The 25193-nt window shown below is 40.7% G+C and overlaps 1 protein-coding gene across 2 annotated transcripts in view; it reads left to right on the forward strand.

The window, feature by feature from the left end:
* RORA (RAR related orphan receptor A) overlaps positions 1-25193 on the forward strand; it is a 763804-nt gene that overhangs the window by 561717 nt on the left and 176894 nt on the right. For both annotated transcript variants that reach the window (XM_021073474.1, XM_021073481.1), the window contains exon 2: positions 7162-7191. In XM_021073474.1, the coding sequence (XP_020929133.1) occupies positions 7162-7191 (30 nt within the window). The remainder of the gene's footprint in view (positions 1-7161; positions 7192-25193) is intronic.

The following is a 25193-nucleotide window of genomic DNA, read 5'->3' on the forward strand; positions in this document are numbered from 1 at the left end:
TTACTTGCTTGACCTGCTCTGCTCACCAGGGTCCCTGCTCCCTGAGGTGCGATTGTGTTGAGTATGCTAGGACATAATCTATGAGAAGCGTCTAAAGTGCCTGACTTGCTTTGGGCTCCAACTCCAAAATCTTTGGGTTATCCTTGTCCAACCAGTCTGGGTAACCTTGATTTTGGGTTTTGTAGCTAAAGCCATGCGTTTGACAACATCCAGGCAAGTCACCTGCAGACTGTTCAAGTCAGTACCTGCCCATATCAGTGGCAAAGATAAACAATTTCAACAGACCTCTGAGGTATGTAAGTAAAGCATTTCTTGGAAAAGCTTGATAAAAACTGTTGATTTTACCTGACTCAGATTATTCCCTTATAAAATAAAACTACTCAGTTCCAGAAGGGCTCAGCTGGAAGTTTTAATAGTTTCACTTCTCATCTCTGCCCAGAGCTCTAAGATCAGACTTTGAAGTCAACCAAGTAATATCTAATGGGTACTCCATTTTCAAGATAGAGACTCAATAAAAAGAAATCAATTTGAAAGAACAAAGATTATTCTTTCTGTCCATTAGTACTAATCAGACATTTGGCACCAGCAAGCCATAAAAGGAAAAATTACCCTCCTTAGGTGTGGACTTTTCATAAGGCATTGAATAGTCATCTCTGGGAGAGAAGATGGATGTTCCCCAAGTAAGTTTAGTCCCAAGATTTCTTTCTAGGACAATCTGATGGTCGCTTTATGTTGTCTTTGCTGGGAGACCGGGAATGAGGTTTTGTCCTTGGAACAGTTTTCTCAAAGATAAAGGCAGGACTTAAAAGAGGGTCTAGTTCTGTCCTAAATTAGAAGATTGTTCTGGGCACATATGTCAGAAAGTATGACCTAGAGATGGAGGGCAATCATTTGAAAAAAATTTTGATTCAAAAACAGGAAAAAGTCCTCCAATTCCTTCCCATAACCGTTTTTCAAACTAAAACATAGTGTTCAACGTTGTAAAAAGTACCTTGATTGGTAAACGAGCTGAAGGATTACTTCCAAAACAGCTCAACCTAGGTGCAAATCTAACATGAAAGAAACCTCGTGTTAAAGTATTATTTGTCCTCATAATTAGTATTTCTAAATGATTTTTAAAGGCTTTTTATGCAATTACAAAATGTTTGATTGTCGTAACATTGCTAATGCTTTGATGCCTTCCTCCTGTTGTCCTTGGTCCCCGCAACCCTGGCACGTAATTTATTTCTCTTTTGAGTGAACTCTAAGCATTAGTGTCCATTAAGAATTTTTGAAACAAAGTCCAAAGATTACTTGGAGCACTTTCAGTAATATGTACTGATTATCATTAATAGCTCTTTTGTCCTAGACAAGGACGTTGTTTTGTAACATCATTTTGTTTGGCCAGACCCTGCTCCGGCTGTCTTCCTGACCATCATCCTGCACTGATTCCTTCCTTGACAGTGTGGAATGGAGCAAACTCAGGGGACTAGTCAGGATTGGGGGAGTGGGGACAGTGGACCAGCACAAGGTGATATGTTTTCTTTATGAAACCATTGTTAGCCTTTCAAAAAAAAAAAAAAAAAAAAAGTCCTACATGCTGGGCCTTGTTTCTTACCTAGTGTCCATAGGCTGCATATAAATTGCTGTTTCAGACTACCAGCTCCTTACAGTAAGGAAGTACAAAAAGAAGTGCAGGAGCAAACAAGTAGACCCAGACAGCTGCACCTTGACCACTGTTCTTGCTGGTAATATGGCAGGAGGAAGGCCTCGCCTTTCAGATATTATTTTGAAAATTCTGTCTGAGCTCTCAAACGTTGATTTACCAGTGTATCCACCTGTTTAACAGCAGTGTCCTAATGGGTATTGCCTATGTCCACCCAATTGATAGCTCTCTGTTTATCTGATGCAGAGTGTCTGCAATCAGAAACATCTTTAGTAGGAAAGAGGAACTGTGCCAGGTGTCCCAGGTGAATTACCTTACATAAGTCTTATTATAAATCTAGCGCTGAAAATGTTATCCCCATTTTATGGATAGAAAAACAGAGGCTCAGGAGAGGTTAAACCATTTTTGCAAGACCCCAGCTTGAATGATGGATGTCTAATTTAATGCAGGCGCCATGTCAGGGGGGAGAATGAATCTTGCAAAGGCCTTTGTATTTGGAGACCTCCTTTTCTAGAAATGAAACCAAGAGTCAGTGTGCTGGGGCTCATGTTGATGCATGAAACAAGTTGGCCAATTCATGGTTGGGTTATTTATCATTGAGCACCTCTCCTCCTCCTTGCCACACACTCTTACTTTAAATAGGAAAATGTTGACATATTTAAAAACAAAAAGAAGAAAGGAAAAACTCCACTGCATCTTGTTTTAGGTATTTTTTTTCATTGAAGTGTAGTTGACTTACAATGGTAGTTTTAGGTTTATAGAAAAACATTACAGCAATTATATAGTTTTATATATATGTGTGTGTGTGTATATATATATATATATGAATCATATATATATATTCTTTTTCAAATTCTTTTCCATTATAGGTTATTACAAGATGTTGAATATAGTTCCTTATATTATAGAGTAGGTCCTTATTGTTTATCTATTTTATATATAGTAGCTTGCATATATTATTGTAGGTATTTTTTGGTTGTGTTTGTTTTTCTTTGTGTATTTTAGTCTAATACAAAACTATCTCTGTCTCAACAATTATCTCATTATGAAAGAGGGCAAGGGAAGGCACGTATGCTGAATATTGGCCGAGGGGCAAAGGGGCATCTTTGTAGCCAGGGGCTTGTCCAGAATAGAGGGCCCCCGGAAATGCCACTGCAGCAATTAGCAGATCTGGGGAGGAGGAAAAAAGTTAAAATAAACTTGGTACCCAGACAATTGTCTAGAAACCAAGAGACAATAAGAAGTCCACCAAGAAAGTTAATTGGTCCAAGATTTGGCATCGATTGGAAATATCAGATTACATTCATTCCTCAAGTGTTCTGCTCTGTGATAACTCTAACTATGAAACTACTGATAACCATGACAGTGATAAATTTGTGGTATTTTCATGACATTTCCATTGCTTTACTTTGAACCCTAGTTAGCTAAATAGAGTCTGGGAATCTGGCTGTATTAGAAGTCCTACTTTGGGGAGAATTGTTGTGGAGATTTTTTTCCTCTTAATTTTAAGGATATTAACTGGCCATTTAAATTGTTATCATAGCATTTAGAAATTACTCTAAAGCATTACCTGGGAATATTTGTTATTTTTTTCTCTCTGTATTTCTGTCTCTGTCTTTCTCTGCGTGTCTCTGTCTCTATCTCTCTGCTTCTCTCTCTCTGTTTGTATGTGTGTGAGAGAGAAAGAGAGGGAGAGAGAGAGGGTGTGTGTGTGTGTGTGTGTGTGTGTGTGACCTGGGTAAAATAATAAGGAGTCCCGCAACTTTATCAAAAGCGACCATTTTTCTCTAGCCCAGTTAATTTTAAAATATCACCCCAAAGAAGTCTATCTTTTACTTATATAACCTTTTGTGGACACTGCCTTCTTTCTTCTTTGGTTGTTAAAGGCAAAAATGAAAGAGTTTCAGGGGTTGCCTTTGATTGTAAGTCACATTAGATGTTTTTACAGTGAGAAATAGCTCTGGCAGCCTGTTGCTTAGAGGAGGTTTGGTTTGATAGCTTGAAAGCAGGGCAAGGAGCAATTGATAGAGGCACTAGAAGGGAAAGCAGGAGATCATGCCGTTCAACCACCTCATTCTACAGAGGAGAAAACGAAGGTCCAGAGAAGTTAAGTGACTTTCCCAGATCACCCAGCGAGTGGACCTTTGGTTCCAGGTGTGTGAGTGCTTTGTGTTTGCAAAGTTGGTTCCACCCATTACTCCCCCACAACTCCAGGAGGTCCCAAACTCTTGGAGCTCGTGTTTCTGCTCAGTGATCTGTTTGCAAATCTTTGGAGAAGGGTCTTGGCATCACTTTCCAGGCATTGAGAAGTGGATCAAAACCTTCGCAATATCAGGACTTGGTTTGACACCCTTTGGTGGTAGTGATCCAAGTCTTTTGCCCACTTAGGCCACCTGCCCTTGAGCAAGTACCTTCCTTGACTATAGAGAGTCAAGTGAAGTGGAGTTTGGGATCCATAATAGAGCACACTTACTTTTAGAAACATGTTGAGTCTGTAGATTGCCTTGCGTGGTATGATTATTTTTAACAATATTGATTCTTCCAATCCAAGAACATGGTATATATTTCTATCTCTTTGTGTCATCTATAATTTCTTTCATCAGTGTCTTTTAGTTTTTGTGTATAGGTCTTTTACCTCCTTAAGAAGCTTTAAATACATATCACGGACTCGTTTCTCACCAGATATCAACTTTCCACAGAAAACTTTTGATTGTGCTAATTGAACTTTCCTCAGCTTCAGTTGACCCATCTGTGAAATGAGGAGGACATATTCTGCCTTTTTTTTTTTTCTTCCTTTCTTTGCTTCTATGAAGTCAGTTGCTGTGAAGTACTGGTGCTTCCATCGAGAAAGGAGTGACATAAGGCATTGGTGTGATCACAGTTATTTTTCAGGAGAGGAGAAAGCAGGGAATTCCAATAAATTTTCTGATTGTTTCATTAAATTTGTCTTTTGTGTGTTCACATTGTTTCAGTTTGTTTGCCTTTCCCAGGGAAATAGAATTTTGTCCTCATAATGGCTATTACATAACAAAATAAATGAAAATTAAAATTTTTGCACAATTCTGTCTCCATAATTAGGAGTTGTAATGCTCTTTTAAAAAAAACTGCACTTGTGAGAGAGATGTGTTTTTTAAACCTTTCTCTGTGAAAGTCCATCTCTTAACTTAACTGCTATATTCTTCCTTGCATGTAATAGGTATAATTTACATTTTTTGTGTATAGGTTAGTGTTGCCAGATAAAATACAGGATGTCTAGTTACATTTGAATTTCAGATAAACAACAGATTACTAGTGTCTGAAATTCAAATGTAAGTGGGCATCCCGTATTCTATCTGCTAAATCTGGCAATTCTTTTTTTTTTTTTTTTTTTTTTTGTCTTTTGTCTTTTGTCTTTTTAGGGCCACACCCACGGCATATGGAGGTTCCCAGGCAACGGGTCGATTCAAAATTGTAGCCACCAGCCTACACCACAGTCACAGCACTTCAGGATCCAAGCCACGTCTTCGACCAACAACACAGCTCCCAGCAACCCTGGATCCTTAACCCACTGAGCAAGACCAGGGATTGAACCCATGCCCTTATGGATACTATTCGGGTTTGTTACTGCTGAGGGAACTCCTGGGAATTCTTACATAGGTATATTCCCCTGTTATCTACTGATCCCTAACTGGCAGCTAAACAAAACTCAGGGACCAGTTTTATGCTGTTGCAGAACTCATGCCTTTTCTTGGAGACAGGTATGAGAAGTTTTAGCTCCATGCTACTTATGATCTCAAAGATCAGGCAGCTTTCCCGGAAAAATGTTCAAAATCTATTATCAATATAATCGTCATGAAAATATTTGATGAGAACACTGCATCACACAGTATAATAGATTTAAGTAGAAAAGCCAAAGCAATGGTATTTTCATCAGGCCTTTGAATGTCAGGAGAAAATGGTTCCACACTCAGCGAATATAGATGGGTCTGTTTGGGGCTGTGTTAAATCCAATTGTGTGAAGGTTCTGAATAATCAGGAGTGGCAGCATAAGCACTTTCTCTTCAAAGTGATTTTACAGAAAGCATTATTTCCTAAGGAAAGTACACATATAGCTCTCATAATGCTGAAAGAGCACTAATCTATCAATTTATTGGTGCTGGTGTCATGAGTTAGAGTTGCAAATGGTATTCAGATTTCCAACTTTACTCGCTGTTGCTGTTGGGGAAAGTTCCCTTCCCTTGAAAAAAGGCTTATTTCAGAAGCTCCTAGAACACTTTGGTTAGTTCCCATGTAAGAGGGCCTTCAAGACTCTTTGCAGAAAGCTCTAAATTCACTTTGCGAAGCCAAGTCAAACACGGTGAAAAACAATAGTTTCGTTTTCCTCATTAAAAAGTGGGGGTTAGAATTTGAGTTGGGCTGTGTAATTTCAGCTTCCCTAAATAAGCCCTTTGGAAAGTTGTGGGGGGAGCAAGTATGTAATTTTGGTCTTGGCACACAACTTTGGAACTGACTTTTTTTTTAATGCCTACCATGGATTTTCATAACGGATTTCTTCCCTTGTACAATCCGTTCCATCGCTAAGTAATAGGTCTGCTGTGGGGGCCCAATTTTCAACAGCTTTGCTTTCCAGAGGAGGGTTAAATACTTCCCTTAATAACTTGAAAATAAAATTCAAGGTTTACCACACGTCTTAGTCACAGGCTAAATGCTTTCAAGAGTTTTATTCTTTGTGCCTCTTTGGTCTCAAGAATATCCCCCAAGAAGAATGATGCAGAAAGAGTTCAAAATGGAGGGCTTCTGAGGTGGAGATAACTGTTGGCGTTGAAGCATGCGCCCTCACGTTATCTTTCTGTGTGGTCTTCTGCACAGACTCTTCCCCAGGTCTGTACCTCACCTGCTCCCAGTAAATCACCATGGAAGCATTGAGGGTGCTGACTCATGAGTCCCTCATGTTTTCATAACGATCTGTGTTCATTCCACGGCCATTTGCAGAGACGTAGCAATCATCCCCCTTCAGACTTTAATGAGTGCCGACAGAGAGGTACATTTCGTGGATGTGTTTTCCCTCACCATTAAAAGTTACGCTTCATGTGAGCAGGAAGAGTCATTTTCATTAAAAAGTAAACACAAAGTCAATGGCCATAGCAAATTAATTGCTCCGTTGCTCAGTTCACTCTTGTCTAAGTTGGCATCCCTCTCTTGGGCCTTAAATCTTCCCCACTCTGCCTATAAACATGATCATCTCCCCTATTTAAAATCAAAAAGAAGATTCTTTTTCTCCGTCTATTTAATTACTGTCTGTGCTGCTACTTTTTATCACAGAACCTCTCAAGCCAGTAGGCGACGCTCACTGACCCCTTCGTTAATGGCTGTCACTCTGGGGTGGATCCAGGGATGCTGCTGTGTGAGACTGAGTCTCAGCTTGCCTCTCTAGACCCACCTGAACAAAATGTGTTGCTGAGTCTGCTGTGAATGTACATTCTGAGAAGTACACCCAGGCCACTTTCTTACCTTTGTCCTTGTTTCTTCTCTTCTAGGTATCTCAGTAACAAAGAAGACACATACATGTAAGTAATGCATTTTTTTTTTTTGTCCCAAGTTTTCTGAAGAGTTGGAATTCGCATATGTCTGGCTGCTGTGACCCTTCAAGTATAAACTAATGTTTCAGCTGTGATCCATGGTCGACAGAGGTCATCCTTCTCTTCCTGTAGTGCTTGGAAGTGGTACATCTCCACCTGTTTGTACTGAGTGTGTGTTAAAGAGAGTCTAGACATAGTCTGATGAATTCGAGTGATCCAAGCCATTCATCTTTAGAAACAGCATAAAATCTAGCCAGGAGGATCAATTAATTACTTACGGTCACCCTTGCTCTGGATCCTTCCTAGAAGAGTTGGTATGTTCCTAGGAAACACCCCCTTGATTTCTCTGAAATGTTGGTCTCCTTTTCCTCACCACTAGTTCACGGTTTAGGCCATTTTGTACTTGTGTCTGTGGAGCAGAGATATTGACCAGGAATGTAGGCGCTGCCGCTCGACCATGAGTGTGGCCTTGGAGGGCCCCGGAGAATGGCATGGGTAGTTTGACATGGAAATGTGCGCTGGATTTATCCTCTCTATTCATTCCCACCTCTCAGGTTCAACTGCTTTCATCAATTGCCTTCATTCGAACTACACCATAAGTTTACCAACTCACGTCAATGTCAAGTGTTGTGACTTGCAATCTGAGCCATGATGTTTGACTGTGCCTTGAACCTCAGGATGAAACCAATACGTCATTGGTTGCAGGCAGTCAGCCTTCACTGTACTTGACCAGCGTATTATGTAGACTTTGAATTAAGAGTGTCATTTGAATTTGATTACTGTTTTAGACAGATATGTGCTACCTACAAGATTGTGTTTGGGCATCCTCCTAAGGCAAGCGATGGAGATATTTATGGCACCCTTTAGGGCCAACAAAGACATGTCCCCGCATTTTCCCTAATTATGCTTTGAAAATTTTTGATTTCACATGAACCACTTGGAGGAAAAAAAATCTGCGTCCCATCAAAGTAGTTTATCTCGTGCCTCAGTTGATTCTTGAAATCTGCTCTTGGGTTTGTCTGTCTGTCTATCTGTATTTGTAGAAACAAAACCAAAACCAAAACAAACAAACAAACAAAAAAGCCAAAAAAATAACCCCAGGCCCCCCAAATTTGATGGTTGCCTACCATTTAGGACCCTGTCCTGCATTCTCTCCACGTGGCTCTCCCATGGGATTCCCTGGAATGTTTGTTTGAGGAAACAGGAAAAGCTCAGGCCCGTAATGGACCCGTGATCAGGACAGCACCTCATCTCTCAATGCACAGTTCCAGTTGGCTGTCCCTCCACCAGGGTAGTCTGTGGCCCTTAGCTTTTTGGGGGTTGTTTTGTCATCGTCGTTGTTGTTGTTCTTGCTGTTGTCGGTGCATAATTGAGCTCATGATGACTGAGAGATTGACAGTGCAGGAGACTGAAGTCCTCTGTATATCCGCAGGGCAGGCATGGTACAGAGCGCTTCCTTGCACAGCCTTGCCCATGAGCTCGTCCCTGGCCCGGAGGGACCCACTCTAGAGGTGGTAAGTAATTCAGTCTTTCTGCTAGCTCAGCCCTGGGCCTCTCCTGAACAGGGGCGGATGAATGTGCCTACTGGTTATGGCGGTGTGGGGTCTGGACTCCTGGCCCCCTGGCAATATACAGAAAGCCGCTGACTGTTTGCATTGTGACTTGGCTCCTGGAGAAGTGGACCAAAACCACTAGTTCAACTCTGTCGGCTACGAAGAATACCCCTCAATGGATAGGACAGAGACCATAGGTGTTACTTAACATAAAGACCCTCCCTCCATAAGGACTTTTAAGGAATTGTCATCCCTAAGGATAATTTCCTTGGCCTGTTGCAGAAATAGAAACCTGTGGTTGGATTTAAATTCATGGAATGATTTGGGTGACAGCATGAAAGTGGTAGCTGGTGAGAAAAAAAGTGGTCCAGTAATAGGCAATATAACCAGATTGGTCTTCAATGAACCCCTTCAGCTATACCTGCTTTAAAACCAAAACAAGATATAGCCAGAGTAGGTGGCATTTGAGTGCCTTTCTAACTATGCACATCAGCCAGAAAATTCTTAGGGATTAAGCATAATGTAAATGTAGAAAGATTTAAAGCTTCCTTTATGAAGTTCAAATATTAAATCGATAGAAAGATTTAGATCAGAAACCATCTCAGTTTTTTGGTTGATGTTGACTTTCATGATTTGGGGGCCCAATGACAAATTGAGGGGAATAACTCCTGAATAGACAGGTGACACACAACTTTGCACATGCCAAGGAGAACTTAAATTGTCCGAGCTGCATGTCCGTGAAAGGCTTCTGTGCCACTGAAACACGAAGATTGTTTTCGTCACCCAGCTCAGCAGACAGTCCATCATATTTCTGATCTTAGCTCCTCTACAGCCCCCAGAACTTGTGAGGAGGAAGAAAATCAATCAGTTCTTTCTCAAATAACCGTCACCCAAATGACTTCTTCTTTAAGCATCTCTCAAATTTTTCTTGAAAACAAAACTGTCCTAACTTGCCAATAAGTTTTCTTAAGATGTTAAATTCCAGCTCCTCATAAATCATCTTGACATCTGCTCTTCAAAAAGCTTCTCTATCAGGGAAGTGTGTGGATTCATTTCTGGGCTGTCTTGAGACTTCCACTTTTAGTCAGGGTTCCGGAAACCCTGGTCAAGGCTTGACTACGTGATCATCAACAGCTGAAGTCACCTTACATTAGCCATTTCAATCTGGGTTTCCTACCTGTCCTCACAGAGAGATTGTTCCACTTACAAATTAACATGTACAGCTGTGGAATATATTATTGGACCAGAACGTCAGCACACTGGGACACCAGTCAGAGGTGCAAGAAACTATAAACTGAACCTGAGTGGTGGTGACACTTGATAATATTTTAGGCCACCTCGTTATCTGGAAAGTACAAGTATCACTTCTTTTTTTTTTTTTTTTTTTAAAAAAAAAGGGATTTGGGTGAGTTAGGCCAGAAATTCCCGGGAAAGGAAATCTGATTGTTAACTCCAGCGAAATCCCCAAGCATGGTCTTCAGAGAACTCAAATCCTACGGAGTTCCTAGGATAACAAGTTCAGTGTTTGTCATTGGCTTTACTTGGCAGGTGGGGGAAGGCACAGACGGGGGGCTTCAAGTACAAAGTCCTCATGACCGTGGGTCAAGGCACCTTTATGTTCGTGATGTTCTTCAATTGGTGACAGGCAGTGTTGCTGCTGGGTTTGGGTGTGTGAACACAAAAGGGAGTTTTTATTTGTGGGACAGGGTCATACTCGAGAAATTTTACACGGAGGTGTAGAATTTCAGTTTAATTTTCATGGCTGATGACATAGCACCTGTTTCTGGTTGGACACTTTCAAGCTGGCTTTTGGTTTGATGATTCACAAGTTTGTTCTGCTCTCCTGCTGTAGTAGTACCTCGCGGATGTCTTTTTCTTGGACTCAATGGCTCTTTGCCAAGTACAACTGTTCCTTTGCTCCTGACTTCTTAATCTAATTCTTCATGGGCAGTTCTGCATTCACTAAAATGTTACAAGAAGACAAATGGGGAGGTGAAAAAGTGAAAAATGCAGCAGATAGTAATCGTAGCTATTTCCAGCTACTGGAGAGTTTAGCGTCATAGAAGCATCATCTTAGGGAACATATCAGCCAGCTACCGTAACACAGACCCAAAAGACACCTGGTCTGCACCTGGGTTGATTCCAGAGTCAACAGACCATTGTTACTTCCTCCTTTTCTCATCTTTATTTATATCTTTTATTCTTCTTGTTCAATATCACTGATTGACAGTGTCATGTTAGTTTCAGGTACACAGCACAGTGATTCAGATAATATATCATCTCTTTCCGATTCTTTCCCCTTGTAGATTATTACAAAATACTGAGTATTTTTCCCTAGCATATACAGTAGGTCTTTGTTGTGTATATGTTAATCCCAACCTCCTAATTTATATTCCTAAATTATATTCTTTATTCCTCTTGTTTAAGTCTCTTCTGCTTGCTTGCTTCCACATTTGGGTGTTCCCAAACAGAAACTTCCAAACCTGCAAAAATTACCACTTACTCAGTAAGCAGTCAGGAAAATGTGTCAGTTTAATCCAACAGAATGTCTGTTTTCCCTAATAAATAACAAAATACACTTCTGAACCTTGTGAACTTTTCAATTTTAACCCGAATAACCATTAAAAGTGAATTTAGTACATTTGCAAATGTGTGATTGCAGCAGGCTAATACCTAAAATATGAAATTAAAGTACTCTAATATTTATAAAGAGGTTTTAGATCTCAAAAGTAAAAATATTTTAGTATGAATCAGAATGTTTCTTTGAAAACTAATTATTTGTATCTTTAAAGAAATAAAAAAGTATTTATTGCAATCACTTAAAGTGGACTAGGTTAATGCATTCACTTCTTACCCCTAGAGGCTTGGCTTTGAATTTGACTTAGAGAAAATTAGTTTCGAGGCCTCGGCCTCCTCTCAGGTATTTGTTGATGTCCCAAAACCAAGCCAACAATTTGTCACAATTGTGGTCATTTACTCAGGAGGTCCAAGAACTAGAATCGCCTTCTTTCCTCGTTTTCTTTTCCCTTCCCTGAGGCCATTCCTTTCGGTTGTAGGCTCTTAGCAACCCCAAACTTGGGGCTCACCCACATCATTTTCACAGTCCAGGAAAACTCAAGAACCATTCTTGGCAAAACTAATGGAAGGTGCTTTAGTTATATAGTTAATAGGTTGCTGTGACAACCCTTGTGACTCATGGTGTGACTCACGGCAATTATAATTTCAGTTGCTGGCTGGTTGTTTCATTAGGACAGACCTGAGAAGAAGCCACACTGAAGTTCTTTCGGTAGGTTTCATCCAGCTCCTGTCTGCCCACTGACAAACAGTCACAAACTAGGGCTCACAAAGTTGCCAGAAGATTTGTTTCTTAGCTTGCTGTGAGGCCAGCGGCCATCCCAGACATTAAGCTTGCTGACGATAAGACATGACCAAAATACAAGTGCTGGCTAAGAAGCAGGGCTAGTCAATGGACAATTGTTTACTGAGAACCCACTTTGTGCCAACAGGTTCTTTGCCCTCAAGAAGTATACAGACCAGGTTCAAGGTTGGGACTATGGGAGAATGGGGACCTGTAGTCACAGTAAACAATCTGAAAATGCAGATGCTAAGTATACCCTTTGCAGAAGATTTGGCTCATAACTGGAAAGCAGACTAAGGCAGAAGTGTGGGAGAGGAGAAGAGTATGAAAGAGACCCACAGGATTCGGACATTGTGATCCAAGCACACAGGAACAAGGGGAAAGGGAAGTGTTTAGCCCTGGGCGCCGAAAACCACCTCTGCTCCTCCTCTCCGCCTGTTCTCACCAAGTGGAACGCCTATGCCATTCCTTCAAGATCCGTCAGTCCGAGGACATAAAAATCCCCCATACTGTCTGGAGACATTTGCCTTGTTTAGACTCAGCCTGTGTGTCGAGAGCCAAACCCTCTGAACTTAACAGGATTTCTCTGTCTCGTCTTATTAAGGTATAAATGTATCATGCTTGGCCCTGCCCGTCAGTCCTTCCAAGGCAGAAGATTTGCATGGTCTTAAAACCCACAGTTTATGGTGGGGATCTGTGAATTCCATTAAAAAATCTGAATCTTTAGCTAAGTGTTTCCGTCTGAGCATCCAGTTGGTTCAAGTTCTCTGTTCGTAGTCCTCAGATTCATGAATTGAATTTGGACAAAAAGCACTTGTGTTTCCATTTCATTCAGAGGTTCCAAAGGGTATAGTGAGATGTTGAATGGCTCTTTAAAAATCCATGACCACTACTGGAAAACAAAAATGCCTAGCCTACCAGGTACTGGTGTGTACTTAGATTTATTAGATATTTCATAACACTCTTGTACAGGATTGGGTTGATCTTTAAAGAAGGGGGAGATGTCTTACAGAATTTGTCATTACTTTTAGTTCAATAATGATATTAATAATGGTGATAGGAATGGCTGGGGTGCCATTGTTGTTGTACCAGCAGCAGGAGTGGAAACTACCACCTACTGAACAATTTTAATATTCCAGGTGTTATGTTTAGCACTTTTCCTGCATTAGCTCATTTAATCTTCTCATTGGCCCCATGAGCTTTGTCCCACTTGCACCCCTGGTTTTGATGAGAAAACTTGCCTGAGAGAGCAGTAAAGCAGAGAAGTGAGAGAACTTGCAAACTCATCCAGCTGGAAATGGCAGAGCCAGGATTCCTAATAGAGCAGCTCGACTCGTTGCATGCACATAAGTACCACGCTCTTCTCGCCAGTATTGGCATTGAGTAACAGTTGCAGAGCACTCACTGCGTGCTAGATGCTTTTCTAAGCACTTTGCAACTGTTAATTTATTTAATCTTTACCACAATCTTTTGAGGTAGATATTGCTACTCTCCCCACTCTACAGATGAAAACTGAGGCCCAGGATTCTGCAACTAGCTAGTATATGGTTGAGTCAGGATTTAAAGCCAACTCATAGAGCCTACATGCTCCTAACAAGAAAGAACTTCATTCCTTAGAGTGGTCCTTCCACTCTAAAATATAGGAAGAAAGCCAAGTGCAATAGTCATTCCTATAATTGACTCAGTGAGGTTTTCTTTTACCTTGAAATTTTACCTATAAAGCCTTCTAAGCTTGGTGAACCAACTGATTACAAGAAAGGGGTATGAAGGAGTTCCCGGTGTGGCTCAGCAGGTTAAGAACCCAACTAGAATCCATGAGGATGCAGGTTTGACCCCTGGCCTTGCTCAGCGAGCTAAGGATCCAGCATTGCCAAAAGCTGTGGTGTAGGTCACAGATACAGCTTAGATCCAGCGTTGCTTTGGCTGTGGCATAGGCCTGCTGCTGAAGTTCTGATTCAGCCCCTAGCCTAAGAACTTCCATATGCCGCAAGTGTGGCCCTGTAAAGAAAAAAAAAAAAAAAAAAAAAGAGGGATATGTTATTCCCACTATATGACAAGAATTAATTTAAACCAGTTGACCTACAGAAAACAATACAGCCTTCTTACTTTAAAATGATCATCACTTGTCTTTTTAACAACCTAACCTCATTCATCAAAGAACTGGCATCCATTTAACATCACTATTCATATAACTCAACTGACTCCATCGTGAAACAGTAGTTCAGAATGGTTATTTTTGCATTTTAGGTAGTTACACTCCCCACAGTAGTAGTAATACATATTTCTTTCAGTATGAACCCTTCTTCCACTGCATCAGACCCTTTAACAGACATTAATGACATTTTATAACACAATTACACATTAGTATTCTTTTGTCAGATCCACTCGATATAATTCATGTATAATTTCTGTTGCCACTAAGAGGTAGCATGATTCAGGATGCTGTGGTTTCCCTGACACATAACTAGAAAAGAAAAAAGAAAAAAACCAACAAACAAAAACCATGAATCCTCAGGGAACTGAAATATATATCAAAAGGATACATAAAAGAATTAAACTGGGTTTTGAGTATGCTTGAGAATACCTGATTTTAGGATTGGATTTACAGTTACACTAGCTTCTCTCTATATTGAGATCTGTATCCAGAGGACTATAAACAGGAGAAGCAGAGATGCCAAAGTGTTTGAAATATGAAGAAAGTTATTGGTGTACATTAGCTTTCTTTGTGAATTTCACAAAAAATTTTACACTCGGTCTCTCACCTGCACTTCCAGGGAGTTAGCATATTGGTAGGCACGTGGTCCTCTTGATTGTCATAGATGTCCGTGTCTGCACGAATGGTGGCTAAGGTTTTCTTTCCATGCTATTCAATCACCCTTTTTCCTGTGACTGCTCAACGTTCCTCACAGTGAAACGTTCCCCACCCACTTCACCTCCACCTCTGGATAAACATTTTTCCTTTCCCTTGTTTCACTTTGTTGATCTCCTAGGCATGATCGACTATAGCTCCACGTGTGTTAAATAGTTTAATGATTAGAGTGCATACTGAAGAGCGGCATGTGCTAGAATGTGCGAGGTTGAGGTTTGGATTGAGTGCAAGAGACTTAATCCATAAGTCTTTATTTTTATTTTTTGGAGGAGATTGGAAAGAGATTATATGGCGGATGGTCCAGATACCTATAATGCTGGGATCTATGGAAGGAAAGCTGAAAAGCAGACTGCAAGTAATCTGTGTAAGAAGGGCTGGGAATCAGAAAGATTTTCTTTTTTTTTTTTTTGTCTTTTGTCTTTTGTCTTTTTAGGGCTGCACTTGCAGCATATGGAAGTTCCCAGGCTAGGGGTCGAATCGCTGGCCTACACCACAGCCACAGCAACGCAGGATCCAAGCCACATCTGCCACCTATACCACAGCTCACAGCAATGCCGGATCCCTAACCCACTGAGCAAGGCCAGGGATCAAACCTGCAACCTCATGGTTCCTAGTGGGATTTGTTTCTGCTGCGCCATGACAGGCAGATTTTCTTTTCTTAATGTTCCTCACCTCTTTCTGTGCCTAGCACTGTGTCAGTCACAGTGTAAAACAGAACATATAACTCATCACCCTCACTCACTGGGCGTTGAGTCTATATCTGAGGAGAAAGGATGGACCCACTTAAGGAACTTTTAGTAATGAAAGGATGGCTGTGACTCATTTGGAAAGTCTGTCTGAGTGGGGACACTTGGTACTGAGCTGGGCTGGATGTGGACGGGTAGCGAGAATTAGGTGTGAACCAGGTAGATTGGTGGAGGGCTTGGGGCATGACTTTATAGACCTGTCTGACTAGAGTATTAACAAGAAAAAGAGAGAGACATGAAGAACAGAGACCAGGTGTTAGCTTCATCTCATAATCAATGTTGAGCCACAAAATAGGTGTGAAAACTACGGTGACCTGTAAACAGAGTTTTTATTGTCATTGTTGAGCGAGCATTACAGGAATCACGTCTTCTGTACTTCAGTCCCGTCTCTGAACTCTGACAAAATTCTTGTCCTCAGATAGAGTTTCTTTCCTGGCCTGTCCTCGGATCATTTGTGTAGAAAAAGTGCTTATTGAGCAGGAATGATCTAGTCCAAAAAGAGAAGGCTGATCTAATTATTAAAGAAGTGGTGTTTCATTTTTTTCTCCATCTGCCCAGATTTAAGGTCTAATTGCATAAACTAGTGCTTGACGTTTCATGTAAATCAGAGGCATGAAGTGAGCAGTGAAACTTGAAAAATACATATGCACTTTGAATTGCGTGGCTGATGCTTCTTTTTGCTTCCCTTCATTCATGCTGCTAATTGTCTAGAGGCGACTGTAAAACACTGGGATCCAGTGCCTTCCAACCCTTTTAAACTCAGCCACATGTAGCTTTACATAAAATTTGAACCTCACATTCCAAATCTCTCTCACACCTAGGTAGGCAAAGTAAACCGCCTGGATTATTATTTTTTCAGAAGCACAAAGAATTCTCACATAGTTGGATGATACAGTTAAAAGATACTGGTACTCCCTTTTCTCTTTGTTGTTATTTCTTAATTTTCTAAGAATGAGTGTCTATTGTTTTGCTTATAGAACACAAAGGTCCAGACGAAGCATTCTCATTGGCTGCACATTCAGAAAATGTCTTCGGTAGATAATGAACCATAGCACATTAATGCATCTGTCTCTCTCGACTGTGTCTTTTTGTGTCGACAGAACTGAAAATTCACTTTCCCTCACCAAGTTGGGGCATCGGGATAATTGATTGTTACCAGTCTCCGCTGTTAGTAGACAGGATCACACCAGTGCCTCTAGAGAACAGGTGAAAACTAAACTCTGTCCCCCGAGGCCAGCGAAATAGCTGTTTGGTCCCTTGTGTGAAACTTCCTAATAACTTAACTGGGCAGCCTCTGGGTCCCTGGAGGCTTTCTCCACAAGAGTATTCCCTCTCTTTGTTAAGATTGCTTATTAAAAATGATTTTATAATGAAGTTGCCTCAAATAGCAGCTCTTTTCCTGGTTGTCCTTGAAGCTGTGGTGAAGAATCTGAGACAACTGTCTAGGGTTTTCCTCCTTGTTAAAAACTTCTCTCTTACCACTGTTACTCTTGATTTTTAAGGAGACAAAGTCTAACTGACACAAGTCCCTCTCCGGTTGATTATGATGTCGCTTAAAACCCTGTGCAAGGCATTATTGCTAGTTTAGCTTGTCATCTGGGCTCAGGAATCGAATTGATGTACAGGGATTCAGGACATTTAAGTCTGCGGTGGGAACAAGGCTGTCGGGCTTCCCCAGGAGAGCCTCAGCCAGGAACGCTATTGCTAACTATGCCCCCGACTCCATCAAAACATTGATTTCCAATTATTTTATTTCTTTGGTCCTAGAGGCCTCTTGTCTACACACTAACCACTCTCCTGCCATGAGGGATCGTCATGAATGGGAATCAAATAGTAATAAAAAAAAAAAGAAGTGTTACGTTCTTTGCTACTCATGTACTTATAAATTCAAAGATCTCTGATAAATAGGGAGAGTTCGGATAAAAATCACCTTTTTTTGTTGTTCACACCATCAGCTTGGCTTTGGGGCTTGAAAGAGCTTCCATGTGCTGGTATATTTAACGTGAAGAATGAGAAAGCAGTTGTCAGGAAAGCTCGCCCCTGGAAACATGTGCTTCAGACTTGGTCTCCCAGTGGCCAGGCAACTCAGGAAACAACAGACAGTATAAAGCTGTTAGTGACAGATTCAGCGGGAAATATTTTTCTAACTTTAAGGCTTGTCAGGCAGTAAATCTTCAGAGCAGAGTACTCGAGGTGCAGCTTGGCACTCCTCCTGCTTCGCCGTGGGAATATCAGAGAACACCATAGTAAGAGGGGCCGTTGTGAATCTTCGTAGAGAGGTCAGCATCTCGGCTTTGCAGTGCTAGGGGTTGTGCGCTAAGGTTGTCCTTGCTAAGTTCTGGGTATATTAGAAAATACTATCTTTACATTCAGCAATTGCTGTTCAACTTAAAAGAAAAGAAAAAACTATGGCTCGCTCTAGAATCCCACTTGTCAGCAGGACCTTTTTACTCTCCCTCCTTAATAACCTCCTAGGAGTTCCCTAGTGGCTCAGCAGGTTAAGGGTCTGCTGTTATCACTGTAGTGGCTCAGGTCACTGCTGTGGCACAGGTATCATCCGCAGCCTGGGAATTTTCGCATGCTGCAGGCAAGACCAAATCATAATAATAGCCTTCTAGGGCTCTCCGTTGATTCAGGAGTCTAAACACCTTAGTATGGCAAACAAGACCTTTCACAATCTGGTCTTCATCTTTCCTCTGCTCTTTCCCTGACTTGTGTGGCAGCAGTTTTTGCCACCCTCAATGCCTGGTTCCTAGAAGACTCTGTGCGTGGGTATCCCTCATTGCCTGTGCTTCTGCTGTGCCTTGTTTGTCCTGGAGTGTCCTTTGCCAACTTCTGCACCAGTGGAAGTCTTACTGCTCCACCAAAGGCCAACACAAATAGCAACTTCACGCAAAGCCTTCTCTTAACCCCACCGTGAAATGACTTGCTATAGATCCTCTTCCCCCACAGTACCTTGTTAAAATGATAGCACAGAAGATATATTGTAGAATAGTTGCCATGTAGCTTTGTCCCATTAGAGATGCTTTAATTATCTTTGTATCTCTTGGGCTTAGCAGAGCGATGGGCATTTACAATGTGCTCAATTAATATCTGTAGACTTTGTGTTTGTGTGTGTGTGTGTGTGTGTGTACATACACAATTTTATGACCACTCTTCTTGCACAATTGAATATATGGAAAAATAATAATCTTTTCATTGTTAACAGCTATAAGGAAGAACAGATATTTATTATTTGGAACCAGATTGTAATTTGGTACTATATTATTTTGGAACTCAGTACTACAACTCAAAGGGCTTCTCTGTGTCTGACAAGTTACCATGCATCTTGTGAGGCTCAGTTTTAGGATTGTTTGCTGTAAAATTTCTGTTATGAGTTTGTAAGATTTTTGTTTTGTTGTTGGGTTTTTTGTGGTGGTTGTTTTTTTCTTTCTTTCTTTCTTTTTTTTTTTTTTTTTTTTTTTTGGTCTTTTTAGGGCCACTCCTGTGGCATATGGAAGTTCCCAGGCTAGGGGTCAAATTAGAGCTACAGCTGCCGACCTACACCACAGCCACAAGCTGGATCTGAGCCATGTCTGCAACCTACGCCACAGCTCACCACAACACCAGATCCTTAACCCACTGAGAGAGGCCAGGGATCAAACCTATATCTTAATGGATACTAGTCAGGTTCATTACTGCTGAGCCACAAGGGGGACTCTGAAGTTTGTAAATTTAAGTCAGAATCTCTTCCAGAAAATTTAATAATACTTGTACATCATTCTAAAGATGAAGAATGTGTTATTTTTTGAAATGACCTCTGAGACACCATTTGTTTGTATTATCTATACAAGATTTTATAAGCCAGATCATCAAATCTATAGGATAAAAAGGAAGGAGATGTTTTCAGTTATTATTGTAGGCAATTTAAATGCAAAGGCAAAAACTACCTAGTGAAGAAGAGTAGCAGCTGATCTTCCCAAAAATGGAGGGTATATTCTATGGAGGGCCTGGTCTATAGAGGAAAAATTTATCCTGACATGTTAAACAACTTGAGAAGCAGATGTTCTGATAATCCTAGATTACTTACTGTTGTTTCTGAAAAGAAATGACATTTCTTTGTTCAAGGTCAGAACACATGACATTTCTCTGTTTGTCTGGTCTGGAATGTAAATATGTTTTGTTGACTTAGCAGGGACCATTGATTTCAGAACTGTTGTCCACTTCCCACGTAGCTGCACACAACCACAGTTGCTGTCTGCTCTTCTTCGGAATCCCGTCTTTTAAGCTTTATGTGCAGCTTCCTCACTACTTTTGTTTGTAACTTTTTCTTGAGTCAAAATAGGAGGAGCAGAATTATCCCCTGCAGTATCAATTCCTTGAGTGGAAACTTTGCTTATAAATGAGAGGATGAGATGTGACCCAATAAAAGAATCTATTTTAATTTTAATTTTAATTTATTTCCTGGTGGCCTTTTATGCCTCCTTAGGCAATGACCTAACCAATTCCCTCTTAACACTAATTTTTTTTTCCTCCAAGGTCAAAAAGCACTTTGGAATTGTCATAAAGGGAGAATAAATGTCCTTTGCCTCTCATATAAAGTCCATCTCTTCATATGAAACCTAAATCCTCATTTTCTGAAGCTTCACATTAATTCTTCTTCATTAGGCATCTGTTAAGTTCAGTGACAACAGGATGAATTTAGGAGATCTTTAGGGGGCATGATGTTGATTTTTGATAGAAACATCATCTCTGGTAGCCTCTTTCATCCCTTTCCTTCCTCAGATGAGAGTATTTCATAACACAGGGAGAGGAGCTATCTTCGTTTTATACTGCAGTTTCACACAGCAAAGTGCAATCAAAGTAGATACTTTCCTAAAAGGCAGTTCAACCTAAGGTTTTCCAGGTTGGAAAAGGAAACACTGTTACAACATCACACATATCCCAGACACCACCCCCACCCCCAGGAAGAGAGTTCTGCCTGAAATCTATAAATCCGAGAACTTTCCATGGCCTGATTTGTGGAAGTTACCTAATCCTGCATATAACTGGGGTGATTTGAGAGGCGGGAAAATGTTCTCATTTTCATTATGGGAGCCACTGGGGGACAGTATCGTTTAGAAGACTATGTTTTTATTACCCTAAATTGATTTACCTGAGATTCTATCGATATGTTTCTCTTAAGTTAGATTTCTAATGAATAAAATGACCAATATGGGTCCCATTCTCATAGATTTTCCTAGTGCTTGAGCTTCTGTTTAATGGTTGACCTGTCCCAGAGTCTCACTTGTAAGGGAGAATTCTGGAGGCTGGGGTTAACTTCTAACCCAGTAGAGAAGAGCCAACTTCTAAAATTCTGCATGTGGTCAAAGCATCTGCATACTGTCCATGATTCATCTATATTAACGCCATAGTAAAACCTCATCCTAAAATGCCTTATATTGTATGATCTCCATTAAGTGAGCTTACCTTGCAATGGTCAGACCTAGGAAACTTCTGGAACCAACCCTCTTGGAATAAAGGCTAGGCTGGGACTACCGTTATTCCCACTTAGCTCCCTAAAGCATCCTTAAATAAACAGACATCTTCAATTAGGTTCCCAGAGAACAGATTTGAGACCCTGGGATTTACCTACAGAAAGTGGATGGAGGAGGACTCTTAGAAACAACATCTATAGGGGGTGAAGAAGCCTGGATTGGGCCAGAGAAATTGAACTGTCATGCAGTTGCAAGCTGAGTTCAGCAGATGCCACAGAGAGATCAGAAGCAAGGATATAGCCTTTGAGAGATGTCCCAGATGGAGGCAAAGGGACTGGATATTTTAGCCTGCATCAGCCAGCCACTGGATGCTAGCTGCCCCCAGGGAAGGGTATCATCTTGAGCAAGGAAAGCTCCCTTTAGCTATAGACAGGGCTCAGAAAACAACTCAGCTGTGAGCCATTGGCAGTCAACACCCGGGCCCCAGGGAAAATAAGGGCCTTGGTCCTGAAGGGAGGAATCTGGGTGGCACACCAAACCATCACTGCAGGGGAGCCAAAAGAGACATTAGATTTAACTTTTGGGAAAAGCATGTTTTCTCCATTTGAAATGACACACATTTTATTGCTTAGCTTGGATTTAAGCTAATAAAATATATGCTTGGCTTCAGCATTAAGGTAGACCAGAAGTGCAAATGCTAAAGAAGAGATTTTTTTTTTTCCCTATGCAGTAAGGTCCTTCGTTAGAATTTCTGGTCTTGGTTCTGTGCAGTATAAATCGTGTGTGTACAATTCCATTTAATGTTTTGTTTTGCCACACATGGACATTCCAGAGAGTTAACACATTTTTCTCAATTATAGAAATAACTAACATATCCAACTCTTTGGGCTCATGTAAAATGTATTCATAGAGTAACAAAGAACATGCCTGCAAGACCTAGTTATACCTATTACATATTACTTTTCAGATTTTGACAGTGTGCTACTATTTTGTAATTGAGATACTGTATCTGAAATATTTTGCAGGACCTATTTTTATTTACATAAGAAGTGTATCTTTTTAGCGGTTTATGGGACTCCACCCTCATTTTGCCTGTCAGCAACTACGTGCAAATGAACTCAGAATGAAGTTGGAGATTCATGGTGGCTGTCAGTGAAGAAAATCATCATGAACCAATAGTCCCAGCCCCCAACTGATGTCATAGAAGAAAAAGCTTCTTAATCGTAATCCGTGATCAAGCATAGAATTTTAGTTTCATTCCTTAAAATCACAACATAACCTCTGATTTAGTGAAATTTGACTGAGAGATCCCATCCTGAGAAAGTCAATCCAAACCGTTTCCCTGGAGTATTATAAATGGAAGGAAAGCCCTAAGTGTTCCTACTCTTCCCACCTTGGTTCCCAAATACATCCCTCCCCCAACATGAACCCCACCATTCGGAAGCCCCAGCTTTTTCTTCATGTATTTCTGAGGGTTCCACATTTCAGAATAACCCTCTCCCTTCTAGAACCAGGAGCTCAAGACACCTCGCAGACCTGAACAATGACTTTCTGGTTTCACAGATGCCAAAGGTTCAGACAAATTCTGAAGCTGTCGAGTTCAGATGGAGTCAGATGGAGTCAGTGTTTCTTTCAATGGAATTCAATCCCATGGCTTTCCACACTTTAGTTTCTGTGCCCCTGCCTTGGAAAAGAGGGGCCCTTTCAGGTTAATAGTGAAGTTAATTCAGATTAGTCTTTCCCTTATCCAAAGAGAACTAATAGATTGGAGAAACCCTTGACCTGTTCTAAAAGCTTCCATGGATCCAACAGCTCCTACCTGGGAAAATCCTCAGCCATTATTTTGGAGGTCCAGATGTCTGAGGCCTTGTGAAAAGAATTCTGAAGCTGCCTGTGAATGTCATTGGCAGCTTGATCAGTCTGCCCTGAGTATTACCATAATAATTACAAGGTCCAGGCAGATGGCAGCTTTTCAAGTGGCAAAATCTTTGAGAGGACATCTCCTGTAACTCACTCTTGGGAGAGGAATCCTATATATGCTATATCAAGTAACCCATCTAAATGTGCCACCTCAGGGAGTTCCCATGATGTCTCAGCAGTTAACAAACCTGACTAGTATCTGTGGGGACACAGGTTTGATCCCTGGCCTCAATCAGTGGGTTAAGGATCTGGCGTTGCCATGAGCTATGGTATAGGTCACAGACGCGATTCAGATCCAGCATTGCTGTGGCTGTGGCCGAAGCTGTCGCTCCAGTTTGCCCCTTGCCTGGGAACCTCCATATGCCTTGGGTGTGGCCCTATAAAGACAAAAGACCAAAAAAAAAAATTTTTTTTAAATAAAGGTGCCATTTCATAGATTATGTCTGACCCAAAACATCTCATTGCATGTACTGTGCATCCACTTCCCTTCTTTATTGCACACACAGACAGCTAGTGCAAATTACAGTGATTTTTTATATAAAGGTAGATAATGAGCTGAAATGTAAAGTAATTGCTACTTTCAATGGACAGGGTGAATCTACTCCTTAATGTTTTTCCAGGAAAAAAAAAAAACTCCATATTTTCCCTTTTTTTTTTTTTTTTTTTTTTGCCAGAATTTGAGAGTGATTCACATTACTGTCAATTACATGCCCTTATTATGTATTACAACCACCAGGCAGCTGTCCAGGAAAACACAAGTCTGAAAATGCTTCTGTTTTAAGAAAGTTAAATTCACAGTTGCTCCCCATGTGGACGAGTGTGGCAGAAGCTTCCACTTTCTTGCCAAGGAACAGAGTAAAGCCTTGCCTCCTTCACCTGGATTCAGGAGCCACTCAGAGATCCTGAGCTGTTGATATGAATGCCCAGATGCAGGTCTGGGTTTTGGTTTCTAAATAGTCTTTTTTTTTTTTTTTTCATTTCGGCTTGTGTTACAAAACACGAACTCGTGTTATAAAACAGTATTTCTAGTTATGAGTCACAGCAGTGCCTGTGTGTTACCAAAGAGGCCTGAATAGAGAAACTGTTCACCTTTCTCTTTCCCCAAAGTCAGAGTCTTTGACAGTTTAGGGCTTTGAGCTCTGTTTACCAGGCTGGTCTCTTTGTCGCCAGATTCCTTCAGATGTCTCTTTCTTGACGTCTAGATGACGCTACAGCTAAAAATGCTCCATTTGCTATCAGGCTGCCATACAATTAAGGAAATTCAGCTTTTGTATAGGTAACATAAAGGCCACGAAGGTTTGTCTGATGGATTCTTTCTGGGAATGTTAGAGAGTTTAACCAAGTGTTTTTTTTCTTTTTCTTTCTTTTTTTTTTTTTCTTTTTTTTCTTTTTAAGGCCGCATTCATGGCATGTGGAGGTTCCCAGGCTAGGGGTCTAATCATAGCTACAGCCACCAGCCTACACCACAGACATAGAAACACCAGATCCGAGTCGCATCTTCGAACTGTACCACAGCTCATGGCAATGCAGGATCCTTAACCCATTGAGCAAGGCCAGGGATTGAACCCACAACCTTATGGTTCCTAGTCGGATTCATTTCTGCTGCACCATGAGGGGAACTCCTAACCAAGTATTTTTAAAGCATACAGTTAAAGTTGCCTGAATTGCTGACTGATTTGAGAAAACTATCACTTGATGTTTTTTCAGTTGTGAGTCTTTAAATTTGTGTCTGATTCACAGACTAGGATATTTCAAATAGGGGAATATTTTGTAGTGAATGAAAGTGGCCTTCACATTATCTGTGTCCAGATACACTGTATCTAAGTAATGTTAGTGCCTAAAAGAAGTATTTAAAAGACAAAGGATTATGAATTGGGTGAAATCAGTTTCACCTCTCCTCTTGTTTAGATGCTGGCTCGAGCTAAGACTGAAAAAGAATTTTTAGATGACTGAAGAAATTTTTATATGGACTGCTATTTTATACGGTATTGAGGAATTTTTTTATAATATTGTCAGGTGTTGAATGGCATTGTAGGTTTTTTTTTTTTTAAATCTTCATCAGTTAGACATGAATACTGAAATTGTTAT

This window comes from Sus scrofa, chromosome 1 (genome assembly GCF_000003025.6).
Source record: "Sus scrofa isolate TJ Tabasco breed Duroc chromosome 1, Sscrofa11.1, whole genome shotgun sequence".
In the NCBI taxonomy this organism is placed as follows: Eukaryota; Metazoa; Chordata; class Mammalia; order Artiodactyla; family Suidae; genus Sus; species Sus scrofa.